Source organism: Muscardinus avellanarius (assembly GCF_963383645.1).
Source record: "Muscardinus avellanarius genome assembly, chromosome: 2".
In the NCBI taxonomy this organism is placed as follows: Eukaryota; Metazoa; Chordata; class Mammalia; order Rodentia; family Gliridae; genus Muscardinus; species Muscardinus avellanarius.
The window spans coordinates 134,234,911-134,252,801 of record NC_137787.1 but is presented as its reverse complement, the minus strand read 5'-3'; the positions used below and the strand labels follow the sequence as shown (position 1 = coordinate 134,252,801).

At 41.1% G+C, this 17,891-nt stretch overlaps 1 protein-coding gene across 1 annotated transcript; it reads right to left on the bottom strand.

Moving 5' to 3' along the window:
* Positions 1–342: 342 nt before the first annotated feature.
* Positions 343–10,645, bottom strand: CCNA1 (cyclin A1; the record flags this gene model as incomplete). Its single annotated transcript, XM_080690148.1, has 8 exons — positions 343–394; positions 925–1,058; positions 1,902–2,015; positions 3,187–3,391; positions 4,492–4,715; positions 5,461–5,585; positions 5,769–6,009; positions 10,481–10,645. 8 exons carry the CDS (start codon positions 10,643–10,645, stop codon positions 343–345), a joined length of 1,260 nt encoding a protein of 419 aa, XP_080546274.1.
* Positions 10,646–17,891: the final 7,246 nt, after the last annotated feature.

Genomic DNA, 17,891 nt, shown 5'->3' with positions numbered 1-17,891 from the left:
ATGTATATACACACAAGTTTTTTACCCCAATATGATGTATGAATATAATGCACCAATAAAAAATTAAAATTGCAAGAATACTTTCAACTAAATGCCCAGGAAAGTGTGTCAGCCAGGCTATCCAGTAAACAACCTCACACATGGTCAGAAGGCAAGTTGTTTATTCTTTAAAATTGCTAGACTATATTAGAAGCTACTAAAATCTAAGAGAAACTAATACATTTACATAATAAAAGCCACCTATCTTGACATTAACTGACCCAACCTGTAAAAACCTATGGAAATTAAGAGCAATTTTGTTGATCTGGCAGTTGAGCTCTGGAAGTGCTTCAGTTCCGACACTTATTGCAGAGGAAGAACTTCAGGTGGTTCCATGAGAGACACGTTCAGGTACCTGGACGAAGACCACAGCAAGGTCAGCACAACCCAAGGAACCTGGCTTTATAGAATCTCAGGCTACAGAAAACTTCCTAGACATCGTAGTAGAAGGACACTGACTAACTGCAAATACTACACGCTGACAAATTATAAATCTAGGCCTCTCCAAATTCATTTTCTGGATTTAACATGCAATCTCACTTTTCCAACTTAATAGCAGATCATAATTTAATCTATTTCCAATTTTTTCTTTCTTTTTTATTCTTTTGCGGTACTAGGAATTGAACCCAAGGCATTCTACCTCTGAGCTACACCCCCATCCCTATTTTTTACTCTTTACTATGAAACAGGGTTCCACTGACTTGCTGAGGGCCTCACTAAGTAGTTGAGGCTGGCCGCGAACCTGTGATCTTCCTGTTTAGTCTTCCAATATTGGGATTACAAGTGTGTGCCACCACACCTGGCTTTGATTTTTAATTCCGATACTACTATTACCCAAAATGCTTTAAATAAAGAAGCCAAGATACGAAAACATCAGTAACTTACTTGGAAGCCTTATACTTCTCCCTAATTGCTTGCTGAGGCCGATGGGGTATGTCAAGGCATGCTTTATGTAGCTCACTCAGGCAAGGCACAATTTCACTTAGTGAATAGCCTGTAAATGCAGCAAGAGTTTCTGGCTAATCAAGACAAAAGAAAAAAAAATTGCTTCACATAACTTTTTAAGATATCAGAAATCTGAAGACTGTGAAGTAAAAGGAATTAATTCCTTAGTAATCATATCCATCTCAAAAGAAACCATACCCACCTCCTCCAGGGACTTTCCATAGGAAATAAAAAGAACAGCCAGGGTTCTAAATTTCTAAGTTTTCTTATATTTTCTACTTATAATTCTCACTTTGGGGGAGGATCACTTTCCCCTGTTCCCTCACGAGTGGAACTTTTACTGGTTCTTAAAGAGTACTGCCTGTGTGACCATCTTATTTGTATGGAATACGAACAATCCTTAATCAAAATGCAGTATAAAAATAATTATTCCAGGAAGTAAAGGTAGATACCCTGCATCTTTCATCACAACAGAACAAAACCTAGGGGTCTCTTCCTGATCTTGACACCTTCTCAGGCAAGAGGCAACATTAACTGCTTTGTTATCTTGAAATCCTGGCTCAGGCTTTTTTTTTTTTTTTTTTTACAAGAGTTAAAAGTCAACAGCTTTTTCTTGAAGTGGCCAATGATTGCGTCTCAAGGGCTCTCCATGCATAGCAGTGGGCACTGAGGTTTCCCGGCCTGCTTCTGTTGAATGGGCCACAAAGTTATTTAATTTACTTTCTACAGTCTCTGCTCCCAACAGAGTAAAGCCACTGAGTCAAAGCTGGGACAGCTGACCTGTATAACTCAGCAATCAGCTGTATTCTGCTGTCAAGACAACCAGCTTCTTATTAAACTAAGGTGCCCATTCTAAGCCTTAGAATGTAGTTTTAGTCAGATCTTGAATTTCATCTGGAAAGAAGGAAGAACCTTACCCAGAAGTGCCTGTTTACAATATAGTTTGCCAGGCAGTAAGCTGCAGCGGCTATCAATGAAGGAAGGTATTTCAAAAATGGATCAGCTTCAAGGAGACTCAGTTCTGCTACATACTAAGGACAAGAGAGAAAAATCTCATTAGAATTAGAAATCTGACCAAGGTCAAATTTGACTAAAGTCATAAGTAAACCTAAAAAGTCAAAATAATAAATTGTGTCTTTGTTCAACCAGTATCTAGTGGTGAGCACAGAAACAAAGTAGTCAAAATTACTCACTGGGTCAATAATTGGTATTATTGGCTGGGCATGGTGGCGCATGCTTGTAATCCCTGCACTTGGGAGGCGGAGACAGGAGGATCACGCTGGCTTTAAGAGACCCTGTTTCCAAATAAAAAGTATAAAATAGGTTTGGGAGTGTAGCCCGGAGGTAGAAGGGCTTCCAGGAACCCCAGTACCACACACACCCAAAAAAAATTGGTATTATTGTAGTCAAAATTATTCACTGGATTAATAATTAGTATGCTATTCCTTAACTAGAATCACATCTACGCTGTGGCAGATGTTCAATGTGTGACTGGTTACTTTTCTTATCTTATACTAGTAGTGCAGGTTTATGCTAGTCAGCTAGAGTAATATTGCTCTGACACCTGGAATGAGAACAGAGCTTTCTGTCAAAAGGCAAAAATAGGATGGTATTAAAGTTATTAATTTATTAGGCAAATGAATGCATTTTCAAGGCTAGAATAGTACCAGCGGGAACATATCATATTCAAAGAAACATACTGGAAAACATGTGCCAGCGTCCTTATTAACACTCTGCAAAGTATAAATACCAGACAGCCTAGACTAGAGTGGTTGAAAAGCAAGTTGATGAAACCAATACTTTAATGCCTTCAACTAAAGTTCTATAACTCCAAATGTTTCATTACAAAATAGGTGAGGATGAGATCAGAACCAAATTAAACTACATCGTCTTAGTTTCCAAACTAAGAAGTTTTCCTTGCACATGGTCTGTATTCATCAAGGGAACAATTTCCAAGCTTAAATTTCTCTAATAGGTGGGTGATTAGACAACCTGTGCCTGCCAAATATAGGCAAAAGTAATGTCTTACAACCAGATGTCATGTTCATAAAATTAGCTCTCTGACATTGCTACAAAGGTTACCTGGGCCTAAGACAAAAAAAAAAAAAAAAAAAAAAAAAACTGGAAAGAAAGGAAGAAGTGTAAGATGATTGGGAAAGGCTGCTTTTTGCCCTCCTTGCACTGGAGGTTCGTGGGGCATACCTTGGCCAGATTCTCAGTTCTGAGGCACACTCCTTGCCGCCTTAAGTACTGAAGGAGAAATTGGTTGGTGGTTGGTACTGTCAGGTCAAAAGCTAGGACTTTCAGCAGCAGGTGTTCCATCCTCAATAGCTGTCGCTTTGTGTAAGTGTCATCAGTGATATAGACAAACTCGTCTACTTCAGGGGGATATATCTCTTCATATTTCCTGGGAAAAGTAAAGCATTTTTAGGAGTTTGGAAGTCATGTTTGTCAAGCTGGCCCTGCAGACTTATTTACTTTATAACCTTATTTCCACATCAATATCACTGAATTGTACAGGACTATGAAAATGTCAGGAGTGTGTTTCCCGACCAAGAACATGATATTACAAGGACATGCTGTTCTTAACTGCTGGAACTAGTAAGAGAAACCATTTCCAACTGAGAATTTTAGGTTTTGGCCTCTAATGCACTGGAAGATTCTGAATGACAGACACTATAGGTGAATTCTTATTAATTCTATAGACCTCAAATCATTTTGTGGGAAAGAGGGTTATGATGAAGACAATGACAAACAAAAGAATCTCACACAGCTTGGCTTTTTTAAAAGGTCATCATGTTCAACTTTGTTGAATTAGCAAATAGTGCTCAATAGTCAAGAGTAAGATAATGGTAGAATTTTACTATTTTAGTTTTTTCTTCTGCTCTTGATTTTATTTTCTTTACAGAAATATTGGCAAGGTTTACGCATTAATAACCAGAACATCTGAGGTCAGAAGAACAGAAAGGAAACTACAATTCAGCAATAGGTCACACAGAGGCAGCTCAGACACAATCCAGGCCTCTTTCCCTATACAATTAGGTATTGTTATCCGTCACTGATAGAAACAGGAACCAGCTGAAATAGTTTATTCACTGTAACCAAATAAGCTGTGTTATTATGGGTTATTTGTTAGATTATGAATAAGACAGATTTTATGTAATCAAAATATCTTTAAGTAGGACTTTTATCTGAATTAGAATATAGCCAAAAGACTACACTGCAAAATAGTTACATAAGACCCCAAATTTGAGCCAATGGCTGCTTGAATTTGTTGATATTGAATCTGATATTCAACTTGTTGATAGTGAATCCAAATTAAAGAGTGAACATATAGGTAAGATTCGGTTTCTCAGTAAATTCTGCAAAGATGATGATCTTTTATCAAAAGACGCAGGAATAGTTTTAATTATCAAACACTGCATTTCTTCAATAAAGGGAGAGGAAGAAACCCAAGTATTTTGACAAGAGGTAGTTTCACATTATTCAAGCTGAAAGTACACTTACGAAGCCAGAAGAATAGCTGCTGTCCCTACAAGCTGCAATTTCCCTCTCAGAACAGACATGCAGGAAAGAAACCTGTCTAGGAAGTTGACAGCCAGGTACAGAGTCTCTGCTCGAAGCTTATATTCTTCGCCAACCTCCACCAGCCAGTCCACCAGGATTGTCCGCATGCTCTCTGTGATGTCCGGCTGTTTCCTCATGTAGTGTGGTTTGGGTCTGTATCTTATCTATTTAGGGAAAGAGCTTGGTTACAATATTAGACAGGTCACTCTCCAATATAGTTGATATTAAAACAAATCCCATGAGCAAAAGTTAAGATACTGATTCAAAGCCAAATAAGTCTTTATTATTAGGAAGAAAGTGTGGAATTTTGGCTCTGTAATATAAATGAGTTAACAACTTGAGGAGGAAAATAGCAATATGGGTTATTCCTAGGATTGAAATACTTAGCATGTAAATCCTTTGAGTCAAATAGAAATCACCCATGCATTGTTACTCATGGGATGTACAACTACCGGTGGGGTGTCTGTTTCTCAAAATGCTTGGGATGAGTTCTGTTTAGGGGTTTGTATTTTTTCAAATTTTGGGATTTTTGCATATACCTAATGAAATATTCTGGGGATATTACTCAAGTGTAAACATAAAATTTATTTATTTGTCCTATATACCTTATACACAATATCTAAAGGTAATTTTATATGAGACTTTTAGAATTGTATGCACTAAAAAAGGCTTCATAGTGAAGAATTTACATGTGTGGCATCATATCAACATTGAAAAAGTTTCAGATTTTCAAGCAGTTCAGGTGTGGGTTGTCAGATTAAGGATTCTCAAGCTATATTATTTTTCACAGATTTCTTATATTTAGATGTCACAATAGTGCCATTTACTAGTATTTATGGTCAGAAACTTTTAACTATATATTAAGAACTTGGGATCTTAGAGGTGAAAGAAGAAGTTGGGAAAACTCACTTCGGCTTCTCTGAGGTACTGATGAATTTCTTCAGCATATTCAGTCACATCTATCACATCTGTACCCAAACTGGATGCTTCTTCAGAATGGGAATGGAGAGATGAATCTACCAGCATCGGAGAAACTGCAGAGGTTCAATAGTGTCAGATAAGCTATTTAGTTACAGGCTCATATCCACTCACCCTCCACAGGCAGTTGTGAAAATAGCCATTAACGTCAAGGTTTTCTCTTGCTAGTTACTTGTTACTGGAACAACGCAGATGGTTACCAACAGGGGACACCATCAGCTGTAGGTAAGTTCAATTACCTGTGTTGAAATCCAGCAGGAAGTGAAGGTCTGACTTGAGTGTGCTGGTGTCTAGCTCATATACATCCTCAAATGTCTCTCTGTCCGGGCAGCTGTCGCTATCCTCCTGCTCAGGCTCATCCATGTAGATATCAAATCCATGCTTGGTTGGTTCGCAGACCTCACAGTCAGAAAGCACTTTCTTTCCAGCTGAAGGGAAGACATTTTCTGATCCAGAAAAAGATCTGATTGTTGTGATCTCCTTTAAAAAAAAAAAACAATTAAAGTTCTTATTAGGGGCTATCCCCAAAGGTCATCTGGGCAATGTGAATCCATTTGACTCAAACCAGCCATCTGGAAAGGAAAGACTGAATTCTAAATTGAATATTTATGCTGACAACGACAATTTAATTACAGAGGATAAGGCTTGGAAAGTATGGCTTTTATATTTGTCTACATTTGATAGATAGGGAAAGAGAGCTACCTAAAATGTGTCATCTTGCCTCCATATAGATCAAAAAGAACTCAAGATTATAGAAGGAAGAAAAGCTACAGCTCTCCTTCAAAATACAAAATGGCATGACACATGGGAGGAAAATGTGCAAGTTGGCTTTTATACTTACAGTGTTGGGAGATTTTTTAAGTACTCAGCCTAGTCCTTGCTACACAGCCACTGAGTTCCTACAGGCTCCCTCCCTAAGGAGTTAATTTTTAGTTGCAGGTGCCTCTAAAGTCCCCATTTCATACCCAATTATTTAAAAACATGATGATTTTTAAAACTCATATTAACTTCTCTTATATGCTATAAAATATTTTGTATGACAGAATGCAGTTACTCTTGGTGAGCTTTCTCAAATAGTTTCTCCTTTTTCTGTATTCTTATAACATGAATAATGGTAACAACTGTGGTACCATTACAGTGAGTGAGCATAATGCGTCAAATGTTATTGCATTTTAAAATAACTCACATTGGATGGCATAAATGTCAGCTGAACCAGGGCAGGTGGGCAAGCTTCAAGAACCTGAGTTATATTTATGTAAATACTAGCTCTATCTACTATATTAGCATTTTGCTTATAATAATCTTGGTGCTTACTACTGAAGTTAGCATGTATTTCTGTAACTTTTCTTTCAATTTAGCAGTTAAATATATGATTTGTGTCTAACAAAAATGTATATACAAAGATACTTCATACTTGTTAAAGCTTCTTAAATTCTGGAGAAGCTCTCTTTTTTGACACAATATAGGCAAGGCCCATAGTTATTAATGCAAATAACTTTTAACCAGGCATGGTGGTGGACGCTTGTAATCCCAGTACTCGAGAGGCTGAGACAAGAGGATCGCAGGTTCACAGCCAACCTCAGCTACTTGGTGAGGCCCTCTGCAACTTACTGAGACCCTGGTTCAAAATAAGAAAAAATAAATTAATAAGTCTGGGATTATAGCTTAGAGGTATAATGCTCCTGGGTTCAATCCCCAGTTCCTAAAAAAAAGTATGACAGTATTGTGAAAAAATCACAGGGCTTATAAAGAGAACAATCACAAGTTACCAGATAACTATAATTCCAGTTAGCAAATAACTGCCAAGCTTGACTCTCACTACATAGACACATGCACACAGGTTGAGATATGTATTCATTAAACAACTATTTACTGAGCATAAACTATGTACCAGGTACTGTTTTATGTGCTTAGAATTTAGCAGTGAACAAAATGTTCAGCCTAGAGATTGAGGAGGAGGAGATACAAACAAACAACAAAAAAAAAGATATAGTAGGAGCAAACAAAACAGAGTGAGAAAGCAAAGCAGAGTAGAACATGAGGCCAGCTTCTGCAGGCCTTACCACTTTGTAGCTTTCATGAAGAGGGGAGCCACAGAAAGCTTTTGGGCAGAGGATCAGTGGGAACCGCTTTACGTTTTAAAGGATCCTCTTGGCAGAGTACAGGTAGAAAAGGCAAGATCTGAGTAGATGACTAGTTAGGAAACTTGCATATACCAGATAAGACACAACAGGTGTTTGAACCAGCATAGTCGCAGAAAAGCATAAGAGGGAAAGAGATTCTAGACATTTTTAAAAGTAGAATCAATTATATTTTCTCAGTAGATTAGATGGGGAGAGGGAATAAAAAGATTTCAGGATTACAAAGTTTTTGAGGCTAAGATAAAGAAGACTTCAGAAAAATCAAGTTGAAGGTAGAGAAAAGGGCTATTTGGTATTTGGTTTTAGCCAAGTAAGAGGTGCTTATTGAATGATCCAAGGGGGACTGCTGGCTCTGTGAGCCTGTACCACAGCACAGACAGCCTGGCCAGAGATGCAAATAGGAATCATCCACAGTGAGGGGGTATCTGATGCTAGGAGTCTTGAAGAGATACTGAGGGAGGGAGTCCAAGATTAAGACTAAGCCTTGGGACATTTCAACTTTAGAGACTGAAGAAATAAAGAAGAGCCAGGATAGTGAGGAGTGGCCAGTGAGCAAGGTAGAAAAAGAGAAGAGGGTAGTATTCTCCAAAATGAGTGAGAAGAAATTATTTCAAATAAATAACATTGGTGTTCTATTTAAAGCGATAATCTGTAATCTGTCAAGTAAGAAAAGGACTAAAAAACTGAGCCTAAAAATGGAGAAGCTACACATGGTGGCACACACCTGTAATCCCAATACTTGAGAGTCAGCGACAGGTGAATCACAGGTTCAAGGCCAAACTCAGCAATTTACAGAGACCTTGTTTCCAAATAAAAATATAAGAGGGCTGGGAGTGTAGCTCTGAGATAGAGAGAGAAAAAGAGAAAAGAGAGAAAGCCTGCATACATGCAAGCGGGCCTATTAATCCAGTTCTCAGTAGCATCACAGGTTCAGAGCCAACCTCAGCAATTTATTGAGGCTCTCAGCAATTTATTGAGACCCTGTTTCCAAATAAAAAAATTAAATAGGGATGGGTGGGTAGTTCAGAGGGAGAAGAAGTAGAATACCCTTGGGTTCAATCCCTAGTGCCACAGAAAGAAAAGAAAAGAAAAGAAAAGAAAAGAAAAGAAAAGAAAAGAAAAGAAAAGAAAAGAGAAGGAAGAAAGAGAGAGGAGAAATGTAGATAGGAAATTTCATTCAACAAATACTAGTGTGCTCTTCTGGCACAGGTACTACCCTAAGTATTATAAAATCCTCACCTGATGGAGCTTACCTGAAAATGGCATGACAAATTGTAAAAAAACAAAAACAAAACTTACTATAAATGGGACAGTAGCTGCAAAGAGATGTGTAGTCAAATGGTTTTAAAGATGGAAAAAATTACATATGTTTATGGGTATGACCCAGTAGAGAAGAGAAAACTGAAAGGAAGAAGAGTCATTGGGGAGATATCTTAGAAAAGGCAAGAGGGCTTAAGGTATACTGTCAAGGGACACTTAACAGAACAAGATGGGATGGCAGAGTACATGGTACATGGCAGCAGTGAAAATTCTCTTCTGGTTACTTCTGTGTTTTTAGGAAAATAGGATGCAAAGCCATCATCTGAGAGTAAGGATGAGGAGGAGCTTTGAGGGATTAAATAGAGAAGGGGAGGAGGGAGAAGGTTTTTCTAAGAAGTTTATGGAGAGATGGAACGGGAACATAGAGGTGGTGGTGCCAGGAATGTTGCCAAGCAACCTGAGAGGTTACTGATTGCAAATTTAAAATGAGACTACCCAGCACAGGCACAACTACCAGTTCCTAAGTACCAGGTCTTAAAGAAATAAATATTGCTAACAAGTTTATTAAAACCACTTTTGCTCAGTTTTTTTTAAAGCTCTGAACAGCTCACTTGGGGTATTTTTCCCCCACTGACCAGATCCCACCAAAAGGCAGATAGTTGAAGAAGCAGTTGACGAAGGAGCTTCTAATGTAGCCTCCACCATAACATTTGGGGAAGGGGGGTTAAATCTCTCAAAGTTTCTCACCTCAAATGGGAATGATACCTGGCCCACCTACTACTTTTAATTATTGTGATCATCAGGCATTACACATGTGCAATACAGGCTTAATGCATCCTGACAGAGGTGTCTAATGGCACAGTTAAAGAAGATTTGCCTATCTCAAAAATTCCTAAGGATCTGGAATTTAAGTATCTGGATTTGTTTTCAGTTTTCAGATGGAGGCACCTATGATCAGTTAAGCACATCAGATTAACATCAGAAGGCCCATTGCCAGTTTGCCCAAGAGCTCTTAGTCAGTACTGGGGAAGATGTCTGCTATCAAAGCAATCTTTTTAAAATATAATTTTATTAGTGCATTGCAATCACACATCATAATGAAGTTCAGAGTGATTGGGACATGCCTACACACAGCACTCCTTTTTGAAGTAACCTGATCCCATCCCAATCGTCACACAATCACAATGAACACAGAAGAGGTTATCCAGGATGGCTTCAGATGTGGCCTGAACAGCACTCTGACCTGAGAAACTCCAACTCCATAGTTTATTTTGGGCAATCACATTTCCTTTTGGCTACCCCTTAAGTCACTTGACCATAATACTTAATCCAAATACTTCCTATACCTACTTCCTTAATATTGGAAAAACAACAAAGAAAATGTATTACTATTTCTAGCTGAAAAGAGAAGTCAACTTCCCTACAGTCCAGATTGAAGCGCTCTAATACTCCAGAGGAGTTCCAGGTACAACTGCAAGAAAAGAGCCCCTCCTACCATCTCACAGGAGAGCTTCTTCACAGCATGGTCCCCAGTGCTTCCGGGTCATTACCTGGGTACAGGTCCTCCTGTACGGCCCATTCTCGGTTAGCACCCCTAGCACTGTTCTTTGTGGGGGGTCCTGGCCGAGATGGGGTCTGGTGAGCATTTGACAAGCATCAGTCCCTCTGGTCACTGGAGACAGGACGACTCTGCTCTTGGAGCTGCTGCGACGCATTGCCTTGGACTCACTCAGCAAGCTGCTGCCAGCCGAGAGAGGAAGAGAAAGGAACAAGCCAGTTAGTCAACCCTCCCCACCGGGGGCTCCAAATAGGCAGCAAATCTCTAGGTGGAAGACACCAGGCCTCGGCATCAGCATCCTTTGCTGATCTTCCCAGCAAAGTATTAGGGCTGAATGGGTCTTGAGCTAAGGCCTAAGCGACCTGAGCTGCTCTGAACCAAAATGGTGATTTGAATCTGAGGGCTTTTCACCCAAGGCTTAATGAAGAGTTGGAAAGGGTGTGACATCCTGCCAAACCTCCAAATCGTGATGCTAAGCCCCTCTGGAACTGGGACTTCCTTGACGCCAAATAAAAGATCTGAGATAGCCAATTGCGGGAAAGAATGCCCCTTCCCAGGTGAAGGGTGCTGTCCCGTGGCCCTCGTCCCCTCAGACAGAAGGCCCTCAATCCTGCTTGAGCGCCCCAGCAGGCCCAGGATCCCGGGCCATGGATCTGTGGGTGCCGGGGGCGCTGGGCCCGAGGCCTTTCAAGCCGCCCGCCTGGCGGGCTCGGCCAATCAGCGGCGCTCCCGCCGGCGCCGCCCTCGCCGCCGCCTCACCTGGGCCGCCGCGACCCGCGCCCCCGGCAGGGAGGGAGCGCGGCCCGCCTCGCCGCGATGGCCGCGCCCAGCACGGTTCCCGGGGCCCGTTCGTCCAACAGCCGCTAACTCCTCCCGCCAACGTCCTGAGCGCGGCCCGCTCCTGAGAACCCTGGCTCGCTCGGGAGCGACGCGGGCCGGCCACACAGGCCCGAGGGCGCGGCTCGCTCCTGCCCGCCGCACAGCGCCGCTCCTCCCGGACGGAGGCCGGGCGGCCGGTCCTCGGGGCTCCTCCTGGTCCTCGGGGCGGCCCGTCCTCGGGGCTCCTGCTGGTCCTCGGGGCTCCTCCTGGTCCTCGGGGCGGCCCGTCCTCGGGGCTCCTCCTGGTCCTCGGGGCGGCCCGTCCTCGGGGCTCCTCCTGGTCCTCGGGGCGGCCCGTCCTCGGGGCTCCTGGTCCTCCGGGGCTCCTCATCCTTAGAGCTCCTGGTCCTCGGAGCTCCTGGTCCTCGGAGCTCCTGGTCCTCGGGGGCTCCTGGTCCTCGGGGGTTCCTAGTCCTCGGGTTTCCTCGTCCTCGGGGTGGACAGGCAGACGGCCTGCGGTCAGGGTGGCTCTGCACACCCGATGCTGCGCCAACTGCGCCCAGCACACGTATCCAGAGGGGACGCAGATTTGGGGTTTAGGGTCACACGTGGTGCTCCAGGTCCCACGAGAGGCCTCCCCCGGAGGGTCTCTGCCGCCGCGATGCGGAGTCAATCCCGGGACGCGGAGATCATCGTGGTGCGGGAAGAGGAAGGAATGTGGCGGCAGCTGTGGGGCTGAGGACGTTGGGGGGGGGGGCGCGAGATTCGAACCGGATGCCGCGCGGGAGGAGACGTCCAGGGAAAGAGGAAGATGTCAACCAGGCAGGGAGGATGGGGGCCAGACATGGCTTGTATCCTCAAAGTCCCTGGCACCTGCAGAGGTGACTGGCAGCTGACAAGCCTTGTGATGAAGAATCTACAACTTTCTTTGGGGTATATAGGTATGTATATGCACACACATATACACACCTATGTATAACTCACATTACACATAGAATGTTACTGGTTTTGCTTTCCCCCCGCCCCTTTAATCCATCCCTATCCAGGTGTTGTGGCACATGTCTGTAAACACAGTATTTGGGAAGCTGAGACAGAAGGATCTCAGGTTCAGGTTTGAGACTAGCCTCTGCAACCTAGTAAGGCCCTGTTTCAAAACAAAAAGGACTGGGTATGGTAGCTCCAAGTTACAGTGCCCCAGGGTTCACACACACTCACACTGCATCCCTAAATCCCCAAAGAAGGTGCAATGATCATTCAAATAGCCATTTAAGTAAGGATTCCATACCATCAGCTTCCCAAGTGGTACTGTTAATGTTTTCACCAGCAAAGGAGAGTGGAATGGAATTGGGAATTGTTTTAATGGGAAAATACATGCTAATAAACGTGTGGACTGAAGGCCATTCGTTTGTGTTGGATGTTACAATTACTTTGGGGAGCATCTCTGCCATCAGTGCTTGGATACAGGAGAAGCACATAAACTGGTCTGGTTCAATATGAAACTTATTTCAACATGTTTATCCCAGGCATCAGTTGCATCCTGGAATTCCTCTGCCTTTGAATAGGAAGGTAGCACAGGAACACTGGTAACACGGTGATGGGACAACAGAGGAGTCAGATGTCCACCAGGACCAGTATGTGCTGCTTTTGCAGAGCAGCTCTACCTGGTGAAGAACCTGAGTTTTGGGAGTTTGTTTTTTACTGCTGCTGCTGCTGCTGCTGTTGTTGTCTCCTGCTTTCTCCGGCTTTCAGAAGACTTTCTGCCCTCCCCCACCACACACACACACCTGGGAAATCACTGATTTCTGGAGCTGCTGAAGGCCTCAGTGGTTAATCCATCCACAGCAAGCCCTGACAGCAGCCCAACAGCCCGGATGGCTTGGGAAGCCACAAGATTTGCTGTGCTCTAGAGACTTGACCCCTTTGCTCCTTTTGATCTGTCCTTAGCTGGAGCAATGCCTTTTCAGAAGAAATAATCAAGTGGAGCCCTGGGATTCTTTCATATGCATTTTCTACTACCACCCCTTGTTTAAATAGCTGTCTCCCAACCCAGCCTTAAAAGATGCAAAATATTATACATGTTAACACATGTAATATATGAACCTTTCTTCTTCCATCCAATTCACAATGTTTGGTAAAGGGAAGTGATTTTGTAGCTTATGATTTTTTTTTTTTTTGGTGTACTGTCTTAAAATTCCACAATAAAATCACGATAACCATCTGGTCAGATTTTAAATTGGTGAGTCATATTAATTGGGGTGTGTGTGTGTGTGTGTGTGTGTGTGTGTGTGTGTAACACATAAATTCCATTAGTTGTATACCTTTTGCAATACTTATGGCTTTCTTGGCTTTTAAAACTCTTCCTAAACATGGTGTTTCAATAAGTAATGATTTATGGCATAAAAAGCAACTCAACAAATTAATAGATGCACAATTAAAAAATAAACCTAAGCTGGAAGCAATTGCGCATGTCTGTAGTCCCAGCTACTTGAGAGGGTGGGATCCTTGAGCCCAAGAGTTCAGAGACTAGCTCAGACAACATATGGAAGCCCCAGGTGGGAGAAAAAAATCTAAATCTTGCACTTAGAATTTTCAAAGAACAGAAGTAAAATCCTTTACCAGGGATTTTTGAACTCCGAAAGTCTTATTAAAATTGACCTCCCTCCAAATTACATTCAAAGAACATCTTTTTTTTTTTTTTTTTTTTTTTGGTACTAGAGATGGAACCCAGGGGCATTTTACCTCCAAGCTACACCCCCAGCCCTATATTTCGGTTATTATGAAACAGGGTTTCATTGAGTTGCAAAGGGCCTCACTAATTAGTTGAGTCTAACTGTGAACTGCACACAAATACTGGGATTATAAGTGTGTGCCACCACACCTGGCTTAGCAATCGTTTATTTTGTAATATTATGTGCCTATTAAAATTTATATTAATTAAATACTATTGCCAGTAAACCACAGAATATCTGTGAAATCTATATTGTTTTGCCTCATTTATTTTTCATCCAGAAATTAATAGTATCAATAATGATCACAACAAATAACATTAATTCTTGTTCTAAAATACAAGTTTTTAAAGTATAATGTTTTTCATGCTAAAAACATCTTAACCCAGGGACTGTACAGATTTGTTGATGCCTTTTTCATTACTGTCAGAATTTCCAGGCCTAAAGAATTACACTGTCCTCACTTGAAAAAAATAGTAAACATGTTTATTCTTTTTATTTTTTGAGCAACAAGTCAAACTTGTGTGCATGAATACATATTATATTTTTGGAACTTAATATATTTTCTGATTGAATGAGCTTGGTGCTTCTGTCCATAATTCCAGAGTTGTTATTACTGACCATTTTGCCTACTCAAGTCACAAACATGTCTACCTGACATTGTGCTCTGTCTATAAGAGTACAGACACAGGGGTTGCATAAATAAGTAAGAATTTTATACTAAGTTCATTCTTAGAGAAGAAGGAAGCAAATACATAAATGACTAGTGGCAAGGTAGAGTGACGTAAATTGTTTCTAGGAGAAACAGAGGATGTTCTGGTTAAAGGCCAGGCATGTTTTTAGTTAAGACAATTAGGAAAGGTTTCTTAGGGATGATGATTTTTATTTTGTGTTTATCCTTAAAATTTGTACCTGGTTTTGATATACAGGATCTGGAGAAGGTAATTTAGGAAGTGAATAGTATATGAATAAAGAAGAAATATTCAAAACATGCTTTGAGAATTGCTGCTATTTTGTAATACCTGAGATTACAGACACTTTGAACATTCAGAAACATTGGGATAATGTCATGTAGGGTTCTGGATGTCAGAGTAAGGTGTTTACTGTGGCACTTCTAAAAGGATTGATGAAGCCCAAGCAATGAGTAGTCCAAGTGTTGGGAGTAGGAGATGCTTTGGGAAACAATTGTTAGAGAAAATGAAGACCAGAACCACTATTATGCCATGCTATGAAAAGGAAAGGAGGTTCAATAAAGCCATCATGACCATGGAACCTGAGTTACCACCTGATAGGATGTTGGGGTTTTTTTCCCCCCTCTGGTCTAGTGATGGAACCCAGGGGCATTCAACCTCCAAGCTACACCCCTTGTCCTATTTTTTATTCTTTATTTTGAAACAGGGTCTCACTAAGTTGCAGAGGACCTCACTAAGTAGCTGAGGCTGACCACGAACCGAGATCCTCTGGTCTCAGCCTCCCGAATGCTGGGATTACAAGCATGTACCACCACACCCGGCTAGGATGTTGGGTTTGAAAGAGAAGATAAAGACAAAATAGTTTTACAATTTCTAGACCAGGTTGATGAGAATAGTGAAGTCAACAAAAGTAGAAATGCCACATGATTATCTAGTGCTAGATCAAACTGGAGTGAAGGCTAAGTTTAATTTTATCTATTGTAATGATAGATATCCTTTCTAATAATTGCATAGGCCAAATGATAAAAGTCTTTTCTAATAATTTCCTTCATCTCCATCCCTAAATATTTATGAATTATGATAATAAATATGCATTTATTTTCAGTGGTTGATTATGGAATTAGAGGTAAAAGCAAATTGATTGTAATACATTTCTCAAAAGTATTTGCCTGATATCCTCATTATATAATAATTATTAGCAATTAGAAATCTATCATAGAAAAAAGACATAAAATATTAACTGTTTTCTATCATTTCACAATCCTGCTTTCCCTTTCAAGAAGCCCTCTCTTGCTAGGCATGGGGGTGGAATTACTACCAAGTAATTCCAGTACTTGGGAGACTGAGACAGGAGGATGCAGATTTCTGACCAGCCTCATCTACTTAGTGAGGCCCTCCACAACTTAGCGAGCACCTGTTTCAAAAGAAAGATTAAAAAGTAGGGATGGGGGTATAGCTCAGAGGTAGAATGCCCCTAGGTTCAATTCCCAGTACATCAAAAAAAAAAAATTGAAGAAACAATTCTTAGAATCAAGGTCCTTAGAATCAAGGACCACATCTTCCTCAATTTTATAAGTTTATTTCCTGCTGCAGTGACCAGAACATAGTAGGAATTTAATAAGTGTTTATTGATTAAATGATTGACTAATAAGATGTAAGTTATACTTGCTAAAGAAATGAGCCATAGATGGCCTCTATATATTGGTCCTATGTTGTTTCCTTCTTTGCTGCATTCCAGACTGTTAGTCCAAAAGCTCACAGACACCTAACTCAAAATCTTACACATATAATTGCTTTAAATATACTCCAAAATGCCAGGCGTGGTGGCTCACGCTTGTAATCCCCAAGCTTGGGAGGCGGAGACAGGAGGATCGCGCAGGTTCGAAGCCAGCTGTGCGCGCTGGCTTAGGAGACCCTGTTTCCAAATAAAAATATAAAATAGTTCTGGGAGTGTAGCCTGGAGGTAGAAGGGCTTCCAGGAACCCCAGTACCACCAAAAACATATAAATAAATGTACTCCAAATAAGAATATTTTAATTATTTAATTACTTAAAGCTTGTCTGCTTTGCTTATTCCAGAAATTGCACCCAGCATCTCTTAGCCTTAGATAAGACAAAAGGCCAGGTTCTACAAGCCCTAAGTCACTGCTGCTCTTGCTAGCAGAAATCCTTCGTACCCCAGTGTGACATCACCTAGCCACCTACCTTTCTTTCTGATTCCTCTCTCCCTGGGGAGTTCCCTAGCCTCTTCCCTTTTTGGGTGGTGGCCAGCTGGTAATTCTCCTGGGTGGGTGGACTTTTCACCCCTGGCCCCACCCCCTGCATGCACACCTGACAAAGCACCACCCAAAGAAAGCACAGTGAATGCTACTACCACCTGGTGGTCACATCTCTTCCCTGTCAGCCTGTAAATCCCTGCACTCACCGCAATACTGCATATTTACAAGAGAAGAGATCTGATGCATTTAGATTGCTTTCTCAAGCCAATCTGTTTTCTGATTTTGTTTCCTTTTTAACAAATCCAGATATAATTATTCATTTAAAAATTCTTATATACCCATAATGCCAAGAGGGTATAAGGAGGTAATTTGGAAGTTATGTCATTAAATCTAGTCCTCTATAGGAAAACAAAACAAACAAAACCAACAACTTGGGTTCAAACTAGAAAAAGAGAGTGAACCTACTATATGATCTAGGAATACCATATCTGGGTATCTACCCAAAAGAATGGAAACCAAACTACCAAACTAATGCATGCATATCTATTTTTATAGCTGCACAAATCACCATTGCCAAACTATGGAACCAGCCAAGATGTCCATCAACAGATGAATGGATTATAAAACTATGGGATATGTACCCAATGGAATTTGACTCAGCCATAAAGAACAAAATTATGTCACTTGCAAGGAAATGGACGGAACTGGAGAACATTATGCTAAGTGATATTAGTCAGTCACAAAAAGTAAAAAAATCAGATGCTCTCCCTAATATGCAGATGCTAGGGAGAAAAAGTCATAAGACTTACTCTAGATGAAGGAGAAACCTTAGATGAGCAAATGAGGCAACCTAACTGAGGGTGTTGGAAGAGAGGAAGAAGGAAACTCCCTAATGCACATGAAACAAATAATTTTTAATCACTAGTTTCCTTCATTGAGTAGGGTTAT